Source organism: Stenella coeruleoalba (assembly GCF_951394435.1).
Source record: "Stenella coeruleoalba genome assembly, chromosome: 21".
In the NCBI taxonomy this organism is placed as follows: Eukaryota; Metazoa; Chordata; class Mammalia; order Artiodactyla; family Delphinidae; genus Stenella; species Stenella coeruleoalba.
The window spans coordinates 26,834,996-26,862,716 of NC_137167.1; the positions used below are offsets into that span (position 1 = coordinate 26,834,996).

At 39.5% G+C, this 27,721-nt stretch overlaps 1 protein-coding gene across 1 annotated transcript in view; it reads right to left on the reverse strand.

Annotated features, from left to right (window-relative positions):
• CSMD1 (CUB and Sushi multiple domains 1) overlaps positions 1–27,721 on the reverse strand; it is a gene marked incomplete at its 3' end in the record, with an annotated part of 609,346 nt that overhangs the window by 157,344 nt on the left and 424,281 nt on the right. Inside the window, exons 27-33 of the mRNA XM_079909493.1 lie at positions 27,574–27,690; positions 23,576–23,689; positions 22,063–22,158; positions 14,117–14,320; positions 12,981–13,105; positions 12,514–12,610; positions 5,772–5,876 (exon numbers count right to left, since the gene is read on the reverse strand). Of these exons, the coding sequence (XP_079765619.1) occupies positions 5,772–5,876; positions 12,514–12,610; positions 12,981–13,105; positions 14,117–14,320; positions 22,063–22,158; positions 23,576–23,689; positions 27,574–27,690 (858 nt within the window). The remainder of the gene's footprint in view (positions 1–5,771; positions 5,877–12,513; positions 12,611–12,980; positions 13,106–14,116; positions 14,321–22,062; positions 22,159–23,575; positions 23,690–27,573; positions 27,691–27,721) is intronic.

Sequence of the window (27,721 nt, forward strand, 5' to 3'; positions counted from 1 at the left end):
CCAGACAGAAGGGAGTCTGTCCTTCCTTCCACATGCCTCCATTGACTAATTAAGAGAGATACTGGGGGCATGGTAGGAGCCTGGAGTGAGCCTCTCCCTTACCACCACCAAATATCAATGTTTCTGTGGAGAGGGGCATGACACCCAACGCACTTCCCGAACCCTTTCACTTTTAGGAAACTAAAGTGTTAAGCCACTGGGAGAGGAGCAGCAAAACCTGTTCCCTCCAGGGAACAGGGAAAGGGGCACTGCAGCTTGGAGAAAGGTGTACGGAAAAAGAAAGTCTACATGTGGGGTGTGGCAGGAAAGCCAGTATGAGCTTAAGACGCTACATCAGCACCAAGACCATGGTCTTCTAGCCCTAGGGGACACTCGGCAAACGCTCCTCAAAGGCCAACTACAGGTAGACCCTGACGACCTTGGGAGGGGGTCAAGAATGCTGAGAACACCCCACCCCACTCTGTGCAGACTCTCAAGGTTTGACTTAGGCTGGAAGAGAATCACAGAGCAACTCTGACTCCAGTGTAAGCTTAACATTGAGCGACAAGCAACAGCGTCTACTACTGGGGCAGATGCCACCTCTTTTGAAAAGGTGTTTAGGGAGGACTGACAGCTCAGAGTGGAGTAACGATGCTGAGAAAAAGCCCCCAATTAGGCACTTGGCAGTGCCAGCTCACCACTGAGGAATTTGATGCTCTGAAAGTAACCATAGCGACAACGGAACTCAAATCCAGTGTACCTCCTGACTCAACAGGCTAACAAAAGTGGTGCCCATTCCCAGGCACAAATATTAACCACAATCTCTATGGTTCTACTCGTGGTGTCCACCTTTAATAAAATATTCAAGAAATAACAACCCTTTGCCTAGAGATGAAGTAAGTAACCAGACTCTGCATACTCATATAGTGGAAATATAAGACAGGGATATTAAATATAAAAAATATGTTAAAAGATCTAGTGGAAAAGATAGCATGCATGAAGAGATGGAGTAATTATTGATGAGAGACAATAATTTTAAGAAATAAGTGGAGGGCTTCCCTGGTGGTGCAGTGGTTGAGAGTCCGCCTGCCGATGCAGGGGACACGGGTTCGTGCCCTGGTCCGGGAGGATCCTGCATGCTGCGGAGCAGCTGGGCCCATGAGCCATGGCCGCTGAGCCTGTGCATCCGGAGCCTGTGCTCCGCAACGGGAGAGGCCACGACAGTGAGAGGCCCGCATACCGCAAAAAGAAAACAAAAACAGAAAGAAAGAAGTGGAAATTCAAGGGGCAAAACACAATATCAGAGATGAAGAATTATCTCAATAGGCTCATTAGCAGACTTAACACAGCTGAGGAAAGATTCAGAGAATCATAGGTTAACAGCAACTACATAAACTGGAACACAAAGAGAAAGTGTGAACAAAACAGAACTGAGGAACAAGAACTGTGATACAATATCAACAGGCCTAACACACATGTAATTAGAGTCCCAAAAGAAACAGGAAAAGAGAATTGGGGAAAAGAAATATTTGTAATGATAATGGTCAACAATTTTTCATAAATAATAAAAGACATCAAACCTTAGATCCAAGAATATAAGTTTACCCTAAACAGGATGAATATCAAGCGCATGCGTGTGCACGCACACACACACACACACACACACACACACACACACACACACAAATCCATCTAGACATACTATAGTCTACCTGATGAAAATAAAGAAAAATTCTTAAAGGAAGCCAGAGAACAGGGACAAATGCATAGCCATTAAGAAATACAGCTTACTTTTCATCACAAACTATGAAATAAGAAGACAATGAAGTGGCATTTTTAACATACTGAAAGAACTTTCAACCCAGATTTCTACACCCAGCCAAAATATCTTTCAAAAATGAAGGTAAAATGATGACTTTCAGAAAAACAAAATCTGGGAGAATTCTTTGTCTGCAGACCTGCACTAGAAGAAGAGTCAAAAGGAGTTCTTCAGACAGAAAAATTTTAGACAGAAACTTGGATTCACCCAAAGAAATAAAGAGCTCCAAAGATGCTAAAAACAGGTAAATATAAAATATTTAGTTTTCTTATTTTTATCCACTCTGAAAGATCAATATCTAAAGCAAAAACAGTAAAAATATTTTGTGGGCTTTATAACATGTAAAAATAATATGTAAGACAATATTAACATAAAGGATGGAAAGAGGAAATTAGAAGTACATGCTTGTAAGTTTCAGTACCTATTAAGTGACATAATATTATTTGCAGGTAAGCTGTGTTATATTAAAGATGCATATTTTAAACTTGTCTAGGGAGACCATTAACATTTTTAAGAGTTTATCTAGTAAGTCCATAGTGGAGATAAATTGGAGCAATAAAAAGACTCAGTTAAACCAAAAGATGTCAGGAAAAGAGGGAAAAAATCAACAAGATACAAATAGGATCAGTACAAACACTCCAACAGGGCTCATGTGTTTACTCTTATTTGTCCTCCTCCCACCAAATTCCACTGAAATAAACTTGTTTATAAATATTTACATATACAATTGGCCTCTGTAACCATGGGTTCTGAATCTGTTGATTCAACCAACCATGGTTCAAAAATTTTTGAACAAACACATTCCAGAAAGTTCCAAAAAGCAAAATTTGAATTTGACGCAGGTTGGCAACAATTTACATAGTATTTCCTTTCTATTTACAACTATTTATGTAGCATTTTCATCATATTAGTTATTATAAGTAATCCAGAGATGATTTAAAGTATATGAGAGAATGTGCATAGGTTAGGTGTAAATGCGACAGCATTTCATTTAAGGGACCAGAGAACCTGTGGATTCTGGTATCCATGAGGGGAGACGGTGGCGGGGGGGGTGGCTCCTGGAGCCAATGCCCCACAGATACTGAGGCAAGACTGTATATATTGTTTCATGTTGAATCCAAGAACAGTTACTGCCATATTGTTCCCCAGAAGCAGGTTCCATGCTATACACCTCAAGGTCAGATTTTGTATTTTCCAATATAAACCAACATCATCATTGTTCCCATATCTATACTTTAAAGTTCCCAGAAATTTAAAGTTTCCGTTTGGTTCTTTTTCTTCAGCTCGGAGCTCAGAGCAAGCGTGAAGCTTGTATCCTTCTGCTGCCTAACTCAAATTTCCAGTCAAGTCAAATAATATAAAAGCTGGCTAGATGGCTACAGGCTTGTATGAAGCATTCAAAGATGCTGGTCTTTTGACCTTTTAGCTGGATCATATAAGATCACAGAGAATTTAGATCACACATACCACACCGGACCTCCTGGGAATCACTTTCGCTATCATTAATATTTTACAACTCATCCCTTCAGATAAAGTGTTTGTTTTTTGTTTGAGAAGTTCCTATCAGTGCTCGTTTGGAATTATGGACCGTTACAATTAACAGTGCCTAGCCTTCACCTCCATATGCGAAAACTCAGACTCCTCAGATGGAAGCAGGCGTGGACTTGCCATACAGCGCAGGTTTTAGGGCCAGAGCTGGATCTAGAACTGGATCTCCAAGACTGACTCCCAAGCTTCTTTATCTTCCACATGCCATTCAGCTACTAGTGACAGGTGGTGTCACCACCTGTAAAGAAGGGCAGTCTGTGTGCTCTTTCTGATTGGACAGTTGGGATATTTGGACAGGTGCTCAGTAAACTGCATTTGTGATGAAACACATCTACGTCTACCTGTGTTCATTCTGTAAGTCGTTAGCAGCCTGACTCTGACCTGGGCAGGCTGAACACATGCTAGATTCTGTTCCTTCTCCTTTAAAAACTGAGCATACCTCAAAAATGGTGTTTTTTGAGGACAAAAGAGTAAGCACCCATAACACATTTAGGGCAGGACCAGGCATAAACATGTGCTTGTTGTTGTTTTTACTATTATTACCTGGATATATATTGTAGCAAAAAGTCTGAATTTAGAGACATGTGGACTGGCAATACACATTTTAAGCTTGATGCAAAAATACGTTAACAGATTAAGAATATTAGATAATCTTTTGAAAACTTACTTCAACAGTCCTCCTGCTGTTTAGTGTTCACCTTAATAAGATTAATTCTACCAACATTTTTTATAATCCAAATTTTAAACGGACACAAAGAATTAGAACAGAGAAATGACTGCCTCTAAGTACATGGAAGGTAATGCCATGACCCTCAGAATGCTGTCAGCGTCCGAAAACAACCACTCAGAAAAGAAAATCACAAATGAAAACGCAGCATTCCGTGTGGCCAAGTAAAAAATAAATACATTAAGTAATGAAACAAGGCCTTAAGATTCTTGAACAAGATTAATTTCAGTAAGAAATATGTTCGTCTCTCTTTTAATGAATTTTATCAGCTGAGAATAAAGTGAAATGTAGGTAATTACTATATTGCTGGAGCTGAAGTCTGTGTGAGTACACAGATAATCGTACACAGTAATTGTAGACTAATTATTTTACTAGCACCTCTTTCTATAAGGAGTGAGTGAAGAGCCAGAAGCCACAAGATAACTTTGAGAGGAAGAAATAAGCACATTCATCAATTCTAACACTGCTAAAAATATTAGTGAATTTATTAACACTATCATAAATAAGGTTTATAGTTTCGTATCTACAGATGTTCACAAAATGTATCAAAGTAGCAGATTTTTCCAGACATATCCTACATAAATAGCATCCATAGTATCATTTTACGCTGTCACTAAAGTAGTCCTATTCAAATAAATTGGAATAAACTTGCATACAAATGCCTGTAATAAGTAGGGAAATTTAACTGGAATGCGAAACAGCCCTGTGGTTTGTGTCTGGTTCAGAATATTTATCATCAGCTGGAAACCTGGCCTTTCCAAAACATGCATGCATTTACATCCCAGCAAACTGTTTATCTCAATTCAAAGGATCATTTATTAAAGCTTATCCATGTATTTGCTTATTTGCAACTGCTTATTAAAGGAGATGAATATCAACATTAAGCATTTTTAGTGCTTGAAAACATGTCCTAAAATAAACTTTGCTCTCATTGGAAATTCTTATTTCACTTTTACAAGGTTTACCTGCATAATCAAACGCCAAAGAAGATTTGTGAATTTGACCTTTGTCATCCCATTTATCAGACTATTAACTCAGTCTCACATCCATTTTTAAAAGGTTAGCATCTACTTTGCATTACCTTCTTCCAATTAAAATGAATAATACACCAAGGCAGGCACTAAAGTGGCTGCTCTTTGCTAGTCTGATTCTACCAGCCTCTAAGACTAGAAATAGAAAAGGCTTATGACCATAATCTATTTGGAAATTATGACTTTCTACATTTTTGGAAACTTACATGAATATTTGCTATCACTCACAAGAAAACTAGTAATATTACAAATGGTTATTTTGTACTTTTCTTTAACACAACCAACCTGAAAGCATAGTCGATGTTTTATCTAATTATTCCAGATGCTAAATTCTTCATTTCCCTATTGTCTTTCATAATATAATTATAATATATAATATAATAAAAATATAGTTCAATATAAGAATATATTATAATTATATATTATATTATAAATATATATTATAAATTATATTATAAATTTCTGTATTATAATTGTCACAAAATTATATAACATAATAACAACAAAGTTCATAGAGATCGGTTTTGTAACACCCAAGTTCATGGAACTTCCAAACATAGTTTTAGAATAAAATTTCACTGTGTAATAAGGGCAGGGATCTATTTTCCCTTTAAGAAAATTACTCAATATCCCAGTGAAAGCCAGATGCAGAAACAGGTGACCTTACTTTTGTATTCCAGGTGGAAGCCAGCAGCTGCCACGCTGATATCCGACTGGAAATGCAGGTAGAGCTGATTGGATGTGCTGTTGAGCAGTGCGGGCACGGTGGTACCTGTGAGAAGTGATGCAGGTTGAGCTGTAACATCACTCATGCGTTCACTCTTCGCATTATAAAATCAGTAAGAATATCATACTAAGTGATATATGTTAGAGAAAAACAAATGTTATAGGATATCACTTATATGTGAAATCTAAAATATAATACAAATGAATCTATTTACAAAACAGAAATAGACTCAGAGGCATAGAAAACAAACTCATGGTTACCTAAGGGGAGAGGGAGGGAGGGAGGGAGGGAGGGATAAATTAAGAGTTTGGCATTAGTAGATGCACACCGCTGTATATAAAATAGATAAACACAAGGATTTACTGTAGAGCACAGGGAGTATATTCATTAACTTGTAATAACTTATAATAACTTATAATTTTCAGATTATAATGAAAAATCATCTGAAAATATATACATATTTAACAGAATCACTTTGCTGCACACCTGAAACTAACACAATATTGTAAGTCAACTATACTTCAAAAAAAGTCACTGAGGATATTTGTTTAGGTTTACAGATCCCTTTAACTTGTCTGATCGCCACATATTTAACCCAAGTATTGGCTTTGATCGTTATACTTTTAGCCACTCTCTTCTTCCAGGTCCAGTAAGAAATTCCACATTTTCTCTGCCCTCCTCAGGTAGATGTGACATCTCTTTATCATATCAGTGAAAACACACAAATTTTTATGCTTCACCATTCATTTGACTCTTCACATTGTTTTCTTTTATCAACATAACCATTTGCTTTTTTTTTTTTAACTTGTCACGAACAAAGAGGGGACAAAGTCTCAACACGCAAGTCATATGGAGGTTGGGGAAGCAGTTAGACTGTAGATCTGATGCAATATATTATCCAGAAGAGGTTGCTTTTGACTATATATTCTCTTCTCTATCCCTGTGTGACTCGTACTGAATAATCTTCTTTCTGAGATCTGCAAATGATTTCAATGAAACACACATGGAAAGGAAAATACAGGTTTATTTTACATAATGCCTCGTTTAATTAAAATGTTCTAACCTACCTGATAGCAGCTGACAAATCAGGAGATTTAGTGATGCTGAGGACCGGGGTGACAAAAAAGCCAGGGTACCCAAGGTGCCGAGGAAAAGCATGTGTTCATCAGCCAGAAGTGTAAAACACGTGGGCGGAATGTATTGTAATATGGGAAAACAACAGCCAGCTTAAATCCCTCTTTACCAAAAGGGTACATGCTTGATATTCTACTGTATTCAAATCATTCTCTGAATAAGTACACACTTCCTATATGTGAAGGAAATACCCATCACGTAAAACTCATCATGGTGCAGGCAAATTACCAGATGAAGATGATGCTAATGTATAAAGAAAGAAATATAACTTTAAATAACAAAACAAGGAAATAAACTGATAATTATCCAAGACAGATGAAGAATGTTGCAAGGATAATATCCTTTGTCACCCTTCACTCTCTGCTTAAATGATTCTAAGATCCTCCGACAGCTGTAATTAAACCAATGACTCCAGGTAAGGACTCCAGCCATCCGTCCCATCACTTGGTTGTCAAAGGCTCTTGGAAGATGATGTGAACACAACTCAACTCATAATCATCCCTGCAGAGCCTGGGTGACCTCCTGTGTCCCCACGTCCATCCACACTGTTAACACCCGCTGAAGTCCTCCCATCAGAGGCCCCCTCCCTCTCCGTGACCTGTGCTGCCCTACAGGCAGCTGTCAGACCCTAACGAGCCAGCCTCCTCCATCCTTCTTGGTTTCACTCACTCCATCCCTCCATCTTGACCACCATCATCCCAGCACAAGCCACCAGTGCTATTAACCAGGATGAGGGGATAGTACCACAGTCCTAACTTGTTTCCTGAACCTACTGTTGTCTCAATCCAATTCATTCTCCACTCAGGAGTCTGAAAGCTCTTTTTAAGATGGACACATGATTATGTCATGTTACAGTTCTCCTAGATTCCTGGTCATCTTAGGATAAAATTTCAGCCTCCTTGATTTGACCTAAAGACCCTGCCTGATCTAACTACTACCTGCATTTCTAGCTGCTTCTCACTACTCTATTTCACAACTCATTTTCCTGTTCAACGTGTTCCCATAATCGTAGTCTGGGATGCTCTTTCCCTCTCCTCTATCCATTTTGCCTTTCTTATTCCTACTCATTCAAAAATCTCCACTCTTCTCAAACTAAGTGTTTGCTGAATGACAAACATTTAGAAAATGTCTTCAGGGCTTCCTGGTGGTGCAGTGGTTGAGAGTCCGCCTGCTGATGCAGGGGACACGGGTTCGTGCCCCGATCCGGGAAGATCCCACATGCCGCGGAGCGGCTGGGCCCGTGAGCCATGGCTGCTGAGCCTGCGCGTCCGGAGCCTGTGCTCCACAACGGGAGAGGTCACAACAGTGAGAGGACCGCTTACCGCAAAAAAAAAAAAAAAAAAAAGAAAAGAAAATGTCTTCAGATTTAACCCCTTTGTTATCTGACCTTGCTTTGATGCATGAAGATAGATAGATACATACATAGACTTTTTTAATTGCACAGTCATGGAGGGGGAAACATAAGCCTATTCCTGCAGGTCTGCAGACACATATAAAGAGAGATTATTCCTTGAAACTAATTAATAGCTAATGGAGTGCAGATAGGGGAATGTTGCAAAGTGGGGTGACCTCAAGACAAGAAGGAGACATCCACCCAAAACTCCAGTTTTAACCCATTTTTTTTCAAATTGTATGACGTTTGCTGCCCTCTCACTCATGTATTATTTCTGTATATTTGGATAATGTCTGCAGAAAGAACAATGTTATCTAACTAGGTAAGTTTTAATTATAGCACCTGTACTACTTTCTGCCTGGTTTTACCTGTAACTTCAGATAATCAGTGTATTTAATAGCCTCCAGCCCCCCGTCAAGTCATTTCCACACACAGGTACTCAACACACACTTTTGACTTTTTGTTTATCTTCCCTAACTGTGTTACAGTGGAATCAGAAAAACTGCTTCCACTCCTGACTCTGACACAAATCAGTTGTCACTGAAAGCATTTGAATATGTTCTAATTCTGTAAAATAAAGATAACAGTACATCCCTTATATGTGAGTCATACATGTGCTGTGTGTGTGAAAGTGCTTTGTGGATTATCACGTCCCCTCTAAATGTTCTTGTTAATTGCAGCAAGTAAATTCATGAACGACAGTCCTGTTTGTACTTCTGTACTTCTGTGTACATTTGTTTTCCTACAAAAGATGCTGGATCTCAATGCCCCAGGTGGCATATGAGGCGTGCTGGGGGTGCTGGGAGGATGCTAGGCGGCCGGCACCTGCTGCAGCCACAGAGAGTCCTGTCCTGCGTGCCCCTGCAGGGGGCTCCAGCTTAGGGCTCTGCTCAGAAGGGACTCTCAGAAGAAGCTTATTCCCACTGTTCAAAATGCAACTGAGAGTTTTTTCTTTTTTTTTTTTTTGTGGTATGCGGGCCTCTCACTGTTGTGGCCTCTCCCGTTGTGGAGCACAGGCTCTGGACGCGCAGGCTCAGCGGCCATGGCTCACGGGCCCAGCTGCTCCGCGGCATGTGGCATCTTCCCGGACAGGGGCACGAACCTGTGTCCCCTGCATCGGCAGGCGGACTCTCAACCACTGCGCCACCAGGGAAGCCCAGCAACTGAGAGATTTTTTAAAAACTATTGCCACAGGCAGAATACTTTTGATCGCATTGTCTCACTGTGACCTAGACAGAACCGCACACACAGAAAGCTGAGAAATCGCATTACAGCTCTGCAGACTCCACTCTCAGCACATGGATATTTACTTTCCCTCAATCCCAATTGTCAGCTACAAATTGGTATGAATTTTGCTCTGTCTTATCCACTTAAAATTTATAAGCTGTCTACTTCCCAAAATGATTTTAAATGGCTTACAATGTGAGTCTTACATACACATGGCTATCCAGACAGAAAAGGAAAATTAAAAAATTGAATTTATTCAAGAAGTCAGTCAATCATTTTTCCGGAAATAAGTACCTCTAACAACTACCCATTCTTGTTTGTTTTCAGTCAACAACTAACTTTTAAAATGGGTTCAGATTCTCCTTTGTAAATATTTTGAAAGTATCATAGGAACAAAAAAGTGTAAAACATATTTTAAACATTTTAAAACATATTCAGATTTCACGGCTGATGTGTCATTTCTTCCATATAAAGTTAAAAAAAGACTCCTTTTAAAATATTTTAAATAATTTTTAGCTTAAAGTTGCAAATATAGTACAGAAAACTCCCATATACCCACTATCTGGCCATATATTACATAATAATGATATCTATGTCTATGTTTCCACAATACATATGTGTGTAAAATTATTTTATTCTAAACCCTCTGTGAGCAAATTGTAGACATGATGACTCACTTCTTGTAAAAACTCATTGTGCATTTCTTCAAACAGAGCAGTTCTAAAAAAAACCCAAAAACAAAAACAAAAAAAACGAACACAGATGCAACAGTACCATGTATTCTACAGAAATCACTGGAATTTCGACAATCTGCCAATAATGGGTTTTCCAGCAAAAGTACTCCATCCATGATTACTTCCCTTCAGTTTTTTTTTTTTTGTCTGGAATAGTTTCTTAGTCTTTCTTTCCCTTTCATGAACTTGATACTTTTGAAAGACACAAGCCACTTTTTGTGTGTAAAATATTTTTCAAAATCAATTTTTATTTTAGAAAATTATAATTCAAAAAAATTATTTTTACAAATTATACCATGATAAAACTTAATAAAAACTACTCATGTGAAATATTTTTCTTTAACATTTTATAAGTTAATCAAATGCATGCCTGAAAGGATTTGTTGTTGTTTACATGGGGGTTCTCACAATTTTAGTATTATATCAATGTTCATTTAAGCGGAGACTACACTCGAACATAAGTTTAGAAAATGGCATTACAAAAGATTGGGAGTGAGTAGTTTAAAAAGAAAAAACAAAACATGCAGGGCTGCTGTGCAGTAATAAATCAGATGTTTTCACTGCCGTAGGTCTCAGTGCAGCCAAACTGCAAAACCAGTCCTCCAAAAAAGGTGAAGGCATTTAATAAAATGATTTTTCTTTAGCAACATAACCTCCAAAGAGAATGTCTGACGTTCTCTGACTAGATTCAGAGGGTGATGCATTTTTGGAAAGAATATCAAAATGTGATGCTGTATTCTTCAGAGGTCACCATATTTGCCGGCTCTCAGGGGTGTGAGGTGCCTTGGGACGCTTCCAGAGGCTAATTCAGGGCACTTCCTCTCAAACTCAGCTTTTAGTGACATCATGCTGGTTGTTTGAAATCAGCCCTGGTGGGGGTATTTACGCACCACAGCAACTGCAGTTCTAAGCCAAATCAAACTTTTTTGTTCATTTGTTTGTTTTGAGAGCAGGTTTATCAGTTCACCAATGCGCAGGTGTCCTGATACTGGAGATCTTAACATGACTGCCTGAGGAAGGTGGTGTCTGCCAGGCTTCTCGACTCTTGAGTTACTTCTTTCGTCCTTTGCGGTGAATGAGGGCTAGGTGGGGAGATGCACTGAGGCTGTGGCTCTCTGTTCCTCACCAAAATCTCACACACTAGTTTGAGCATTCACTGATGTTCCAATGTGAATCATTTGCTGTCCTAATGGCTGCCAAATGGTGATTCTCTAATTCCATCTCCTAGATTAGTCTGGATTCTGCAAGGGAAGGCTTCCTCTTTCACTCATTCCGTTCACGCATGTATCTATTTACATCAGTATGGATCCATACATTTCTATTTTATACGAAATGGTTCATCATGTGTGCTTTTCCCATCAGAACCTTGGAGTCAGCAACTCCCCAGGAAGCACTAGTTCCTTTAAGGGAGAATGGTATGGAAAGCGACATCTAGAAACCTAGAATTGGGTATGAGGTGGGTTCATGGCTACTGGGGTAATTGTTTTACACCTCTCAAAAGACAGAGGTAGGAAATACGTACACACACACACATCCGCATCCACACTTACATTTTCATCTTCCTCTGTGTCTACAGCTACACATATGAAGACCATGAGTTCACACCCATGTCTCAAATTCAAATCCGTCACAACCAGCTCTATGCCAGCCTTCCTCATTTCCATTTTCCCACTCCCTTCTCAGTCACTGAGAAAGCCAGTTCACAACATCCTCCATATGTTTACTCATGTTCTCAGTTCTCACGTGTGTCCCCAACCTTCCATCTGTGCCCCTACCCCCTTGCTCCACCACCTCCTTACGTGGTCCCCAATTGTGCCAAACACGTCCAACAAGCATATGAGAAAAGGAAAATCAGCCAATCTAAAGTTCATTCCCCCCACCCCCCTCACACAATTAACTTCAGTGAGACACCCTGTTGGGCCCACAGGGTAATAACCCACTCTTTCTTCCCAGCTCGGGGGTCCGACAAAAGTGACCCGCTGCCTTCACATCAGCCCTCCTGCTCGTGGACGACAAAGCTTTCTCCTTCACACCTGCGTTCCGGTGCTCTTGTTCTGAGACTCCCAACACTAGAGAAAGTGTTATGTATATAGAAGAGCCTCCTGGAGAAACGTCAGCATTGAGTGTTCTCTTGCAGTTTGTCAGTGTTTGACGATTCGGATTCACGGAGACAAGGGGATGGGCGCCATCTTACCTGAAAAACTTCCCAGTCTCGGTGCAGCCACGTCACCGCCATCGTAAATCTCAAGAGAGTCCCAGTTCTGCTCTGTGGCAAAACTGATGACTTGAATCTACCAAACAATAATAGTAACTTAATATTTATTTTTTGCTTAATAAAATTAGACTAGTCCAATAGGGTTTTCATGAAATTAAAACTATACATGTAAGAGAAAAGCGAAACCAAAGAAAAGAGATCATGGAAGTGACACCCAAAAACTTCTACAAATAGCACTTCTGATAGATTTTATTCTAAAAGTCTATCATTTTTATTTCAAATGTAGAAATATGATTACAAACACTTTGTAGAAATGGTAAGAAAAGAGAAACAGGTTATGGTTTATGTATTTAGAATAACCAATACAAAAAGGGGGAAAAAAAGAAAGGAAAAACCCGTGGACAGCAGCTTTGTTTATTAGTAGACTCTGGGCTTTGAGAACTTACCTGAATTCCTGATCCCTCTGTAACTATGATCTTCCATATACAGTTTAAGTTGTTACCATATGGTTCAGGGTAGCCGGGGGATAAAATTGTACCTCTCCGCTGAGTGAAATTGCCACTGCAGGGGACTAAAAGACAAACCCATATTTAGTAAAAATAAAGTACAGTGAAGAACAACGTTAATGTTGTACTTAGTGTTCTTTCACTGTGTGATCAGCTATTAAGAGATATTTTACATGGACTATGGTACTTTAAATGGCATTTTTAGCCAAGGTCAAATTTAGTCTGTTCTCTCTCTTTTTTTTTTTTTAACATCTTTACTGGAGTATAACTGCTTTACAATGGTGTGTTAGTTTCTGTTTTATAACAAAGTGCATCAGCTATACATATACATATATCCCCATATCTCCTCCCTCTTGTGTCTCCCTCCCATCTAGTGTGTTCTCTTTTAAATGATCAATACCATAGATTAGTATCTGCTATGCTGCTAAGTCTCAGGCACTGTCTAACGATGTCATCTCTGAAGTGAATTCTGTTTCGAGTAACTGATTTACTACAATTTAAGAAGCTCTGCAGAGTTTTCTATATGCAGACACGCAACTCAAAATGATATTAATGGGATTTATGAGCAAATCCAGAGAGGAGAAGAGACGCTTAAAATGCACAGATGAATTCAAGTGCTAAATCATGATTGCACTGGAGGTTCTTACACAAAATGAAGCAAATAAACTATAACCAACAATGGCATTGTTATTCAGGCTGCGCTAACCTATTACTTTTCAGACTTTCATCAGCACCAATTTATTAAAAGAGCATTACACAAGTAATATAACAAATCAACACTGTAGTGATTTTCCCCCCAAATGAAATTATGTTGTATACCCATGGCTTGAGATGACATACTTAATAAGTATCGAGAAGGAAAACATGTTTCATGCTTGTTAATCTGATGAGTTGTTCCATGAAACAATAATTTTTAGGGTTTGGCTGCTACTCGATTATTTCTGATAAACTGCCCTTTAAATAGGTCTGGAGCATGGATCAGTTCATGTGGACTGAAGAGCAGCTCTTCAGTGCTGCTGTGACCCCGAGATGGAGGACCACGTGCAAGTTATCCCACCTTAGGGACACACGCTTACCTACGCAGCTTGGGATTGTGTCATTCCACTGAGCGAGAGCGTTGGGCACGGACTGACAGCGGATGGCCATGGAGCCCTGGAGTAGGTATCCTGGGTTACACTCAAAGCGAACGATGGAGCCTGCTGAAAACTCCAAACCAATTCTCCTCCCATATCTGGGCTCGGGAACAGAGCTGCACTGGGTGTCACTGGTCCGAGGAACAGCTAGAGGCAAGACACACAACACAACCATCTGCATGTGCATCGTGAAGCCATGATATTTCCTTGAAAATAGAATTTAAGATAAGTCTAGAAAGAATTTATGTTAATGTGGAAATTAATAATGCCTTTCACAGTCTCTGTACGGGACGATTTAGGGAGCACTTCCACATCTACACGCATCTTCATGTCAACCCTGAGGACCACCTCGTATTCCCATTTCTGACAAGGAAAACATGGCATATGGAGAATTAGTGCTTTATGAGGACTGAGCGATATTCATGCATTTACAATTAATTAAGCACCCAGATCACTGCGCCAGGGATAATGAGATGACTAAGAACTTGTACTTATCCTCGAGGACCTCAGACTCTAGTACGAAAAGCTGTTACATAAAGGATTATTTATAAATGGCCATGGTGATTTAATAGCAAAATTAAAAATAGAACTACCATATGATCCAGCAATCCCACTTCTGGGTATTTATCTGAAGGAAATGAAATCACTATCCTGGAGAGATATCTGCACCACCATGTACATAACAGCATTACTTGCAATAGCCTAGCTATGGAAACAACCTCCATGTCCACCAATGGATAAATAATATAGTACATACCTACAATGGAATATTATTCGGCCATTTAGAAAGGAAGGAAATCCTACCATTTGCAACAACATGGATGGACCCGTATTCCACACGCTAAGTGGAATAAGCCTGTCACAGAAGAACAAATGCCGCATGGTCTCATGCATAGGAAGCAATTAAGAGAAACAAACTTATAGAAGCAGAGAGCAGCCGGTGGCTGCCAGGAGCTAGGGGAGCGGCAAGTGCGGAGCTGCTGTTAAACAGGTATAAAGTGTGTCATGTAAGATGCCCAAGTCCTAAAGATCTCCCATACAAAGCTGTGCCTATAGTTAATGGCGCTGGATTGCGCACTGCTAATTTTAAACAATGTAATCCGTTCATTTTAAACAATGATTTAAAGGACTTAACCTGAGAGGGTAAATCTCATGTTACCATGATAAAAACAAACCCCACATACCATAAGAAAACATACAGTTAAACAATTCATTCTGTACAGAAAGACTTGGGAGGGAACAGAGGGGAATGGGAGTTTGCGCCACGGTCTGAGAGCAGAGCTGGTAATAAGACCCAGCCGATGGCCTCATTCCCAGGGGTCTTCCCATTGGACCAGCGATTCTCCGAGGTGGGAGGTGGGGATGGGAGAGCAGTTTGGGGCTGGAGGGAGTGCTGACACTTCCCCAACGTATCTAATATTATAACTGTCCGTTTGGAAATGAAAGAAAGAGACTATACAGCAAAGAACAAAGTTTAATAATACATTCCAGCTGGTGGGGACATCATTTGGCCTGAAGGCTGGGAGAAAGACAACGAACAGCTCTGACACCGACACCTGGTTGCTGCCCGGCCTGAGAGCTGGCTGTCCTCCTGTTGACCACACACAGTCTCCGAGGTCACTGCCTGTTCGTGATCACAAGCAATATTGGGAACACTATGCAGGCCACAGAAAAGAACAGAAATTCCCCTCTCCAGACTAACATGAATCATGACCTCTACTAATCACAGTTGCAGCCCTGCTCTGTTCCTTCTACACCCGACGTAAAAACAAAGATGCCCATCGCCACAGCGAACCCCTGACAGCGGTGAATCCCAAGCAAAATCATGCTGCCTGCGGTCCCGCCCCGGGTCCCCCAGCACAAGCCTGCATCCTGTAACTACCCCCCACCCCGTACTTTCTTCTTGTCCCCAGGTTCTCCACGGAGTGTGGATCTTATGGTCTTTGATGCTGGGCCTGGGGGCTGAGCCTCATTCCGGTGAGATGTGTACTCAGGTTGCAGATCAGAATTCACTGATAGGCAGCGAATTATCGCTATGAGATTTTTCTATTTATAAAAAGAGGCACGAGATAAAGTTTGAAAAATACTTCAGTGGCAAAGGGGTCTGCCACCCCAAACAGACTCTTTGAGAAACAGAGCCACAAGGTACGCACTTGGGAGTCTGCATTTTTGGCTTCTGTCCCTGAGTTAAAAGTCAGTTTGTGTTTATTGTCTCCAAGACCCCGTTCCTCTCCATCCTCGTGTGCCTTCATTCGAAAGGGGCCATTTTATTTAAAAATTATCCTTCTGTCTTTAAGATCCTTTCCCCAATACACTGGCATCTTGTTTTGAATTGAACCTGAACAATAACAGACACCATTTGGGTAAATTGCTGGTCAGGAAGCAATTCTATGAGAATGGAAGTCAGAAGACTGTTTTGATGAAACTACGTTTCAATTCAGTGTTGAAATATTTTTGATCAGAAGGCAAAAGTTAATAAAATTGTGTATACTGTCTAATAGCTATAGTCAATAAAATTAATGATACTACAGAATGTTCTTTTCTATAACTGAAAACAATGCAGAATATAAAATATTCTATTGTAATAAAATATGGCTTAAAACTTATATTTGCCATATTTTTATGTCTGGGTTTTTTGTTACAGTTGAACAGTAGCATGAGAGTGATAAATAAACAAATACATAAAATGATATTCCACAATCAATTCTTGAGAATTTTTTACAAATATGGAGAAATATCTCCAATCTTAACTGTTCAATTTGTCCTGGACTACTTGGGAAGCACCCTGTATTCACGGCCAAGTTTCCACACTTGTCTAAGTGGCCTCAAACATAGCATTTTTCCAGGGTATCACAAATGAGGAGAAACACACCACCGAGGGTCATCTGTACACATGTCACTATTAAACCTTTCTTCATGAACTTCAGAGTTGTCTATTTTCAAGGAAAATAACAATAAGTGAATAATACCTGCATTTGAATGAAATGATGGAGGACAATTTTTAGAGGAAGAAGTTTGCAAAGCTAAGAAACCAATTTTAAGTATCTGAGAAAGTGAGACAGAGGAAACCTAGGAAATAGAGGCATCAAAACTGCATGTAATATCTGGGGGAAAATTCCAGCAGTTAATCCATGCTGATGAACTTGTCCCTTTCGGCCCGTCCTCTGGGGCTTGCCCTCACCTGGAGGTTTCGGGCCACATCAGAGAGAAATTCTATTCCGGTAGCCATTATTCTCCATCTTTCAGTAAATGCTTTGCACTACTGTGAAGCAAAACTGAAATCAGCCCAGTGCCAAGTGGACAGGGAATGGGGTCAGGCTGGAACAGAGGGTGATGAACACAGTGATTGGCTTCTCAGGCCGAGGACTGTGTTGGTTCCGAGACTGGGTGGTATTCTCTGGGACTTTCATGACACTGAAAACGGGCGATATTGTGAATATGGGGAAAAGGGGAACACAATGTGATGGAATCTTACATCACCACAAATGCTCTAGGCTACAGATGTGTGCATGCAGTTCGTTCACTGCACCTCTTTTAGAGTAGGTGGAGTGAAAGAGAACAACAACGCTAATAAAATAAACCTGAATGCAGACAAGAGCAACCTGTCCAAGTGAAGCAGTCTTTCCTATTTCATTTAGTGACACAGGGACATATTCTATTTCTGAAAATCACTCTGTCCTCGTAGTTTAAAAATCTGATTTGACAAGCCATTACTAGTCGGTGAATTCAAGCATACATCACTGAATTATGCACAAAACTTTATGCTCAATCTCCTTTGTAAAAAGTATGCATTTTATAAGCTCTTGAAACAAAATGTGAGTTTCTTAGAAGTGGAAAACCAACTAAGCTGTATAATTTACGCCATCTGAGGAAACATGAGGCTTGGGGGAAAATCAACGAAAACGTGTATTTGCATGCCTAGGAAGGACCTCACGCAAAGAAAACCTTACTGTAAATTCCTCCTACCCAAACTTAGAAAAAGCATTTCCATCTCTCTAGCTCTGTTTCTGGTATCTGTTTATTTTAGGAAAACCCTGGCAGAGGACAGTCCTGAGAGCTGCTGAGTCTGGGAGACTGGCAGCTGGAAGGCTAAAGGCAGGTTGCTGTGTGGTGAGGCTGGGAGATGAGAAATGTGACCCGGAAAGACAAAGACGTGGCCAACTGGCATTTGTAAGTTGTGCACAGTGGGGAGGTTTGATATAAAAGCACAGCTCCATTTTCCCCTTGAAATATTCAGTAAGTCCTGCATGGCTTACTAATTTTGGTGTGAGTGAGTTATTTTGAGGGAACTAAAAGGCGGGTTGAATTCTACACTGAAACACACAAGAAAAATAGACTATCTGTGGAAATAGCAGGCATAAGTGTAAGACAATTACAAATAGTAGTATATTGATGAGACATTGTCAACCACCAAGTTTAACACAGACACATTCAGTCGTGTGCACACACAGAGCAGAGAGGCAGAGGGTAGTGTAGACAGTTTTCATAAATGAGGATGTGCCTCAGAGTAAGCAGGAAAGGAGAAAAGAGTACTTGCTCTGCCTTTGTTGGTCTCTGTGGCCCCATAGCTTGCTTCTTGTGTCGATCCCAGTGTTAACAAGGTTGATTCTAGTATTAAAAGGTGTGTATTTTGGGCCAGAAAAAGTTGCTAAGTGCAACATAACTACTTCACAGAATAGAATCAAAGGGACTTTAATGAGAGTGGGTTTCGTGTACCAAGAGGATGCTGGGCTTTTCTCCAGCCCTGGCAACGTGTCACGGTGGTGGTCCTTGACGGCCACTAGTTGGTAGGCCAGACTGCAATGACCACAATAGCCATGAGCAGCAGTAAAATCACCGTTATCATCCCACTGAGAACCCAAACTCACATTCTCGACTTTATTCACCATCCTAGAGACAGCTCCTCTGGACAGTGTTGGAAGGGGGACCCCCACCGGGGGTGTGGAGAGACGGTGCTGAACTTGTTAAGAAATAGTAGGTGAGTCTCCAACACGGCGGGTTTCTGAGGACTATTTGATTTTTATGTTTGCATTGACCTAGAAGACCTTGACATTAGGGGTAGTATATTTTCTATGGAGTGACAAAGAGCATTAAAACCTGTAGAACCACATTTACTGATGGCAGGTTCTGCCAGTCTCTTGGTCCGAGAGCTTAGGAAGAGGAGGGGCAGCTATGGGAATCCCCACCATGGACGTTCCAGGGAGTTCCAGGGTGCTAGCGAGTGGGGATGGACGGGGGGTTTCTCCTGGATGCGTAAAAAGAAATCTAAAACATTCTGAACACGTTCATGTTTAAAGGCAAGCACTGTACTCCTCTTAGGTATTCAAGGGAGATGTTACAGTGTCCAGGAGTGACTGTTAGAATGATTACAGGGACTCTCACTCCAGGAGCACGCACTGTGGTGTGAAGGGTCACCCCATTAGCCTTCTTGGGTACCCACGTATCCTCATGCACCCTCTTACCTCCCTCACTTTTCAATGTACCCTTCTACTCCAAAGCAGCATGGAAAGCAAACAAGCAAATACAACCCAGAAGAGACATAAAAGTTACAATACTTGGTTAAAAAAAAGCCTCTATACTTCCATTTCTTCACCAGATCAGAGGGACAGCAACATCCTCACCACCACCTTCTCCGTGTCGTTCACCAGGGCGACACGGAGGGTCAGGAGCTGCCTGGGTCGCGTACTACGGCTTTTTGTACCTGACACCTGCACTCATTCTCCACCGAAGTCTGAACAGCTCTTTACAACAGAACTGTCTGTGAACAAGGGTTACACAGCCCATAGCCATGCAAGTCAGAAAGTCCCTGCGCAATTTTAAGCTTTAATAACTTATGGAGGAATGGAGTCGTACGTGGTATGTGAAAGCACTATTCAGAACGTTTTTACACAATAGAGTTCAAATAATTTCTAGGCTTCCACTAAACTACTATCTTTCAGAAGGCCATGTTCAATTTAACTTCTGAGATGTTCTGAAAACTTTCCCAGGTGCTCCTGAGTGATTTATAAATTGCATTCATGATTCTAGTTCTTTAGATCTGAAGGATTTGGCTTTGATAAAAAGACATCCATTTTTGCATAAACTCACTGTAGGAACAGAGCAAGATAAGGAGATATATTGGAACTTTAGAAGAAATACTGAGTATGTTAGAGACATATTCTTAAGTTAGGAGAAATACTGAGTATGTTAGAGACATATTCTTAAGTGCAAGGAAAATACATTCCTTCTATAAATGATTTCCTCTTTTCACTTTTATGTATGTTATACATTTTAATGATAATATGTTGCTTTAAAACAAGAAATATAATTTTAAAAACCATGACTTCTGAAGATAACATGTGCAAATAGGACAGACATAGGGTCATATGCTTCAGATATTTTATTTGATAATCTGATCAATTTTCTAATCTTCATCAAAAATTAAAGGAAGTCCCTGATTGAGGCAGACAAGGCCAGGAACTTGAATTTTTCCAGAACAAAAAATGTGCTTAAACCAATCGGTCCAGTTTCCTTAGAGGTCACGCCAACTTACTTTGGTTTGTGAATCTGCTTCTGCAAAGTAACACAGAATTTATTTAAAGAAAATTAGAAGTGGGTGAGCGGTGAGTCACCTAAACTGGACCCTCTCCTATAAAGTTAATTTTAAAAAATACTGGTTTAATTATTTATATTTTAACAAAGGTTTAATTAGAACAATGTAACCCATTTTAATGTAATAGCATCATCACCCAAGCAATAGCTCCTTAAACTAGATTAGAGATATTTTTCCGCCTACCTGCCCATCAAACATCATTCTCACTCTTTCCGTAACTTTTAAATCATCTTATTGCCGAACGCTGAAGGGTTTTTATCGTGAAATATTTTGAGGCCACACATTTCACAGTGTGCGATTATCAAAAATCATTTATGAATGATATGACAGATTGTTACTCTCTATTATTTTATGAAAAACATGATGCTGTCAAGCATGTTTTCTGGAGGAGTCTTTATTAAAGGAAAGAAGCCATTGCCAGGAAGTGATTCTCCTCCACTTCTGAAGAAAATGTTCAAGAGCGGCCTGTAATCTATCCAGCCTCCAGCAAAACTGAGACCTAGAAAAGCTAAGTATTCTTAGTTTATCGCTGAAGATGACAACCTCTTTCCCATCTCAGCTGTACAGTCATCGCAGGTCAGATCCAGAGTCAGGCTCTGTGCCTCTGAAAGTGGACGGACAGTCCATAGGGTGTATTTTCAAATTCATGTAATGGATATGCAAACTGAAGGTGAACTAGAAACAGGAAAAAAAACTGCATTGTTCAGAAACTTTGTGCCATCCCAAGCATTTTGAATAAGCTCCAAATTCAAAAATAATTATAAAGGGGTGAAAGTGCCTAAAGTTAATAGAATACAAGCAAAATAAAATAGGTATTTCAAGGTATAGAAACATGGATGGTATTCTGGGTTTAGTTTGGTTTTGTTACCTTTCCTTGACAATTAGTTCTTACAGTAAGATTTGAAATTGTACCATGCGTTTTAAATGTATTTCATTAAGACAGTTACTAAAATCTATTATGAAATATTTTACTTAATTTTAACTAGGTTAGGTGAAATATTATAACACATTTGAAATCATTTTGCAAATTGTGTTGCGCTATACTAAAGTAATCTAATCAATATTTGTTTCGTCATCATGCCAGATAATCGAAGGGTTATTGCATCTTTGTCTTAGAAGTATCACATTTAACTGTCAAAAGAAAAAACTTTAATATTTTTATTAAATAATTTCATTCTAAATACACGGATACCCTCAAATTCTTAAATATTAAGAAAAAGTGCAACTCAGATGTTTTGGTGCTGAAAGCAGTGGTACGAGCAGTGTGTGGAGCCGGGCGGAGGTGGCAGAGACTCACCTTGATAGACGAAGTGGAAACCCCGTGCAGGCGCCCCACTCTTCGCGCTGAATCGGAGCAGAATCTGATTGGATGTGGCCAAAGGCAACGTTTCACCTGGAGGGAAAAACAGACAGAGATAACACGCAGGATCCATTCAGTGCACGGCCTGTGGTGGACAATGTTTGGGAGAGTAATCATTAACTTGGAATTGCACTTTTACTTTTTGAACTTTCATAAAACTTTGCTTTGGCGTGTAGAACCCAAACACATTGTTTCTACAAAGATTTAAAAACTCTGTTCTTGTCTTGACATTCCATTAAAATGTTGTTTTCATCGTGATCTCCTTTATGCTTCCCTTGAAGAAAGCACTGATATAGGCCAATTAGCTGATAATGTGGGAAATAGAAGCGGGTGAATCATTGACTCAGAATCAACTTTGACAGTTACTTGCTAGGATTTTACTCAGAATTAAGAAAATGTCTCAGAATCCAAAGCTTATTTTTAAAAAAATAAAGAACTCAGAAAAAAAAAAAAACCACAAACCTGTGAAATGTATTTTTCAGCTCTTAATGTGCAGGAATGGTCTCAAGTACTCTGAGCGGCGTGTGAATCGCCTAAGCTTTTCAGAGGTGAATTTGTCAGGATGTGTCAGTATTTTAAATGTGTATCTTCTGATGCATTTCTGGACATTACATCATTGGACATTGGTCTTAACAGGACATACGTCTTAAGACCTGTGGTTACTAATACTGAGAAACTGGAAATAACCGAATCTTAGCCTTGGTTGATCACAGGCTGTGACGCAGGAGTATGGCTTGATGTTGTGTTGGTAAATGATGACAATGTAGCAGTGGTACGAACGAGGGCCATGACATCCATGAGGGGTTGGGGTAAATAAACTCCTTCATTAACCCATCTGAATACTATTCAGCAAATGGTGTTTGGTGTATATTCATATTTGTTGATAGGAAAGACCTCTACATGTGATTTTAAATGAATGTATGGGATAAAAATTAAATTGTGAAAAATATCCCATGTTTTATGAAGTTCCACGTATGTTTACATGCATATATAGGGGCACACGTGAATGCATGCATGTGTATACACAGCTGCACCTTTATAGACGTGTGACTGTGGTGCATCTCCACATGTATGCATTTAAAAGTTTGGAATGAGTCAGACCAAAATGTCAATAGTGTTTCTCTTCAGGAAGATTACGACACGTAGAATAGAAAGCAAAGTAACAAGATAGTTTATTACCCCTTTTTTCTGATATTTTTATTTTTCACTGAGATGGATATTATATTTTCCACAATCTTAGTAAGCAAAATGATAAAGACAGGTGATTTTATATGTGGGATAAAAATACATTTGAAATTTTACATTGAAAATAAGATTTTACTGAACAAGCAAGCAAGTTCAAAGATGATTAAATTTCTCCTTCACAAATGAAAATAAAAATAGACGAGTTTAAAATTAATTACCCTGGCTGTGTAACTAGAATTAAAGACAAAATTCATTGAAAGTTTACCTGAATGAGACCCAGAGAGTGAACTGAGAAGTCTGGCCTGAGGGTGCGTTCCATCAAACAGTTCTGTCAAGTCATTCAGTGCTGTCTGGAAATAGGCAAACTGCCCAAATACCACTGAAAACAGAGGGGGTGGGTCGGCACAAAATGCTTTCTTAAAATGAAAGAAATGAAAATGGTGATCATACTGTTTATTGATACCTCCCAAATATCATGATCCTAAGAATCCTGTAAAAAAAATTAGCTTATTTTCTCTGCTTTCTAAAAGTTTTCTGTTGCTTAAACAATTTTATTTTGCTTCTTGATCTTTTGGTACTTAATAAAAGGAATAAAATTACTGTTCCATGTACAGTTTGAACATTAAATGAAGACTGTTTTTTTCTTATAATACTATGTTAGGATAGTAGAAGAATAACCATAAGGTGGTCCTATTTCTTTAAGAGTAATTAATGACATTTTATTCAGTGAACAGTAGGTATGGAATCAAGATACCCATTGGTTTTTAAAGCATGCAATTAGTTGGGAATTTAAAATTCTTCACCTATGATTATGACAGTGCCAAATTCATATGAACTCACTACAATTTATACACGATTCAGCAACATATTATAGCAATTTCTGACTTGTTTTACTCTACAGTTTATATATCTTACAGGTTATGTAAATTTCAAGAACACACTTCCTCCAAGTAAAACATTGCAAGTATTTTACTACTTCAAATTTAATCATTTTTATATTCAAATGGATAACATACAGGGCCTTTACAGTATTTAGAAAAACTTGTGATTTAGTCTCCATTTACAAGCAACGATCAACAATTATCTATGTGAAAGGTTTAAACTCATTCTAAATCATTCTGAACAAGAAATGGAGGCGTGTGTATCAGTTATACATGAAAGAATTAACCTATGTGTTGGCAAAATGGAGGAAAATCTAACTATAGCAGCTGGTGTGTATTTATATTTTATTACATTATATCATATCATATATGTGGCATATATTCTATTACATATATGTATTACATACAGTGCACATATACATGCATGTATAATATATTACACATATATGTAAGAGAATATGTACATGTATATATATATATAGTACTTTACGATTTTATAATCTCCTAGAGAAGCACAATTAAAGGAAGCATGTGAGCAAGGTGAATTTCCCAGTGGCTGAAGTGCTCTGAACACAGGCGCTAGAAAGAGGGACAGAACTTTCTTCTGGATCCCATGAGGGAGGCTCCTGTGTGCACAGCCCTCCCTTCACTGTCCCCCCACCTCAACATTCAGTCTTTATCTTGCTTGAGTCTCGTTTGTAGGAGAAAAGTGAATCTCACACACGTAATTCCTACCTTCTTTTCAAGAAATGCTTAGAAAGCATAAGCTTTATAGTGGACACTAAGAATGAAGGGCCGATCAAGATAGAAACTTTGTCCCAGGAACATCACATGCTAAGGTCTGCGGTAGTTGCCACAACAAATACAGAGGCAGAGTGTGGGTGTCAGGAAGGAAGAAGGGCCTGAACAGCAGACGGCTGCCAAGGGCCACAGCTGGTCAAGGAAGGCTGTTCCTGCAGCTGGAAGACAGGGGATGAGAAAGTGCAGGCGAAGGGCGTGGGCGGTGTAGGGAGGGAGGGGTGGTTTCCAGCTGTGGAGACAATGGTGTTTCATGGGGGAGAGAGCATTCCAGCTTCAGCCTTAACGAATGGGAAAGGAAACCCTTTTTGTGTAAGAATGGGACACAGGGGTTACTTCAGCAAGCGAACAAAAGGAGCAGTATTTGGCAGGTGAACGTCTGCTTTGCTAACACTCAGTGGATAAAGGGGGCAGGGGAGGGATGGGGGGAGGGGCGGGGGCGGGGGAGCAAGGCCACACAGCCTGAGACTTCAGAGCCCCGAAGGCCAGGAAACGCATGGATTTTGCTCTGGGGACGAGAGGAGTGAGTGAAAACGTTTATCAAGGTGTTTTCATGATCAGATTTTTGTTTTAGAAAGGATACTCTGGTGACACTTTTGGATGAAAATAGGGAGGAAATTAGGATAACTGATGACCTGTCTTCCATGACACTTCCCATTGGGAACTTGTGTAAGAAGCCCCTTCCCACAATAGGGACAGTCACCCCATCCCATAATATTTGCTGGGCATCTCAGGCACCCAAACAGTATTTTACTCATCTTAGCACTTATCACAATCATTGAATTAATTGTTAACTGGTTGATTCACTTCTCAGAAAAGAGTAAGGAAGAGGGGAAAAAGATAACAGATAAGGTAGTATAGGTTTTTACTAAGGATCCTTTATAACTATTCTATTCCAGACTAAAGTTTTCTGCCCAGATAGATTATGATAAATTTATGCCATTAAACCTTTCATATTGGGAAATTATTATCAATATTTAGGAGTATAACTTTTTTCTGCTGAAAAGTCATAATTGTGTTGTGACAACTCAATAAAATTTTATAATGAACTAAAATCATAAACTCTGGCTGCTACATTCTATTGTGATCATTATATTTTGTCAAGTATCCATGAATAAAAATAAAAGGAATATTCATGGGAAAGTAACTGGAGGAATGTTGTTGGGAATTTAGGTGAAAAAATGTATTAACTGAGGCTAAATAAGGGACTTTAGAGGCATTGGTCCAGCATAAAGAGTGAAAGTCTAGGACTTATTCTAAGTTTTACTGTCCATTTTTTTATAACAAAATAAATATTTTGAAGCTCAGTCTCTCAGTTTTTAAATGAGATTGATATTTTCCATTTGCTCATAAGGTGGACCCACTCTCTGCCTTTTGGGAAGCTGGTCCCTCTGCCTCTGCCTTGGTTTCCGTGTTCACATCCATCACTCTCCAAGTCCCAGGCACATGCTCTTCTTATCATGGCAAGATGATACAAGGAAAGCCTTGCCTGAAAACTCAACCATCCTTGAGAACTGGGGGAAAGCAGAAGCTAAACGATTTGGCTTAAGAGACTAAGCAAGTTGCATCGCACAGTTCATGAAGAGCCCGTGATCTAAAATACCAAATGCTGAAATAAGTGCTTGGGGGGAGCTTTTCATTTGATTTTAAGAAGGCTGTGACTAATATAATAGAAGTTTGTAGAAGTCATTTGTCTCCCATATGCAAGTTTCTTAAGCAGAAATTAACTTTCTTGTCATATAATTGTATTTTTAAAATGTTTTCCCTCAAACAGAATCTAACCTTAGAATTTTTATCTGTTTTATTTCTATGAGTGGATGGCTGCTATTTTGAGTATATAGAAAAAAATCTTGACTATGTTGGGTTCTAAATTTTACTGTTGGGAAAAAGGAACTATTCCATAAAATTATAAAAGCTACTATCTGGTTGACTCCAGGAAAGAATCTAACACAAAAATATTTTCCTGGTCAAGAGTGAGAGGGAAGAATTGGGGATCCGGTGTTGAGTAAACCACCAGGAAACCACCAGAGAAGGATCTTCTAGAAATGAAGCCATCCCAGAAAACTGGCTCAGGTTGGAAGCAAAGTTTAGGAGGGAAACCAGGATGCCAAGTTTGGAGGGGTCAGATAGGACTCTGCCTGCTTTTACATCTCCTGTCACTCAAAGGTGTGTTCACTGATCCAGTGATTTCCAGCATAATCAATAACCAAATATATGTGCCAATACCCCACAGGCTGATCAGTGTTCCCCTGGCTCACATGTGAGGCTGCAATCCTCCTCTACACACTAAACAACCAAAGGAGAAATGCTTTTTTCTAACAAATATAAGAACAAAGGCACATTTATTCTCTCTGATTATTCTGGATCAGAATCCGAGAAGGAAACTGAAGAATTTTATATCACACTGATAAAAGAATTGTAGTGGATCTTGTATAAGACATGTTTGGAAAACCTGTTACTTTAAGTCATCTTCTTTTATATTATTTTATTATACCAAGAGCTGGGATATTTGTTTATAAAATCACGGAAATATTAACACCGAAAGAGATATGACGGTGAATTAAAAATAAGAAGAAAATCTTACCAAATTCCTTTGGTACCGTTATGGAATAGAGGCAGATCTGACCAGCTGTATAATTGTGAGGGTAGTTGGGTGACAAGACCACCCCTTCTGATCCAGTGTACTGGCCTCCACAGGGGGCTGAAACAGACCAACGGAGAATTACATGCTA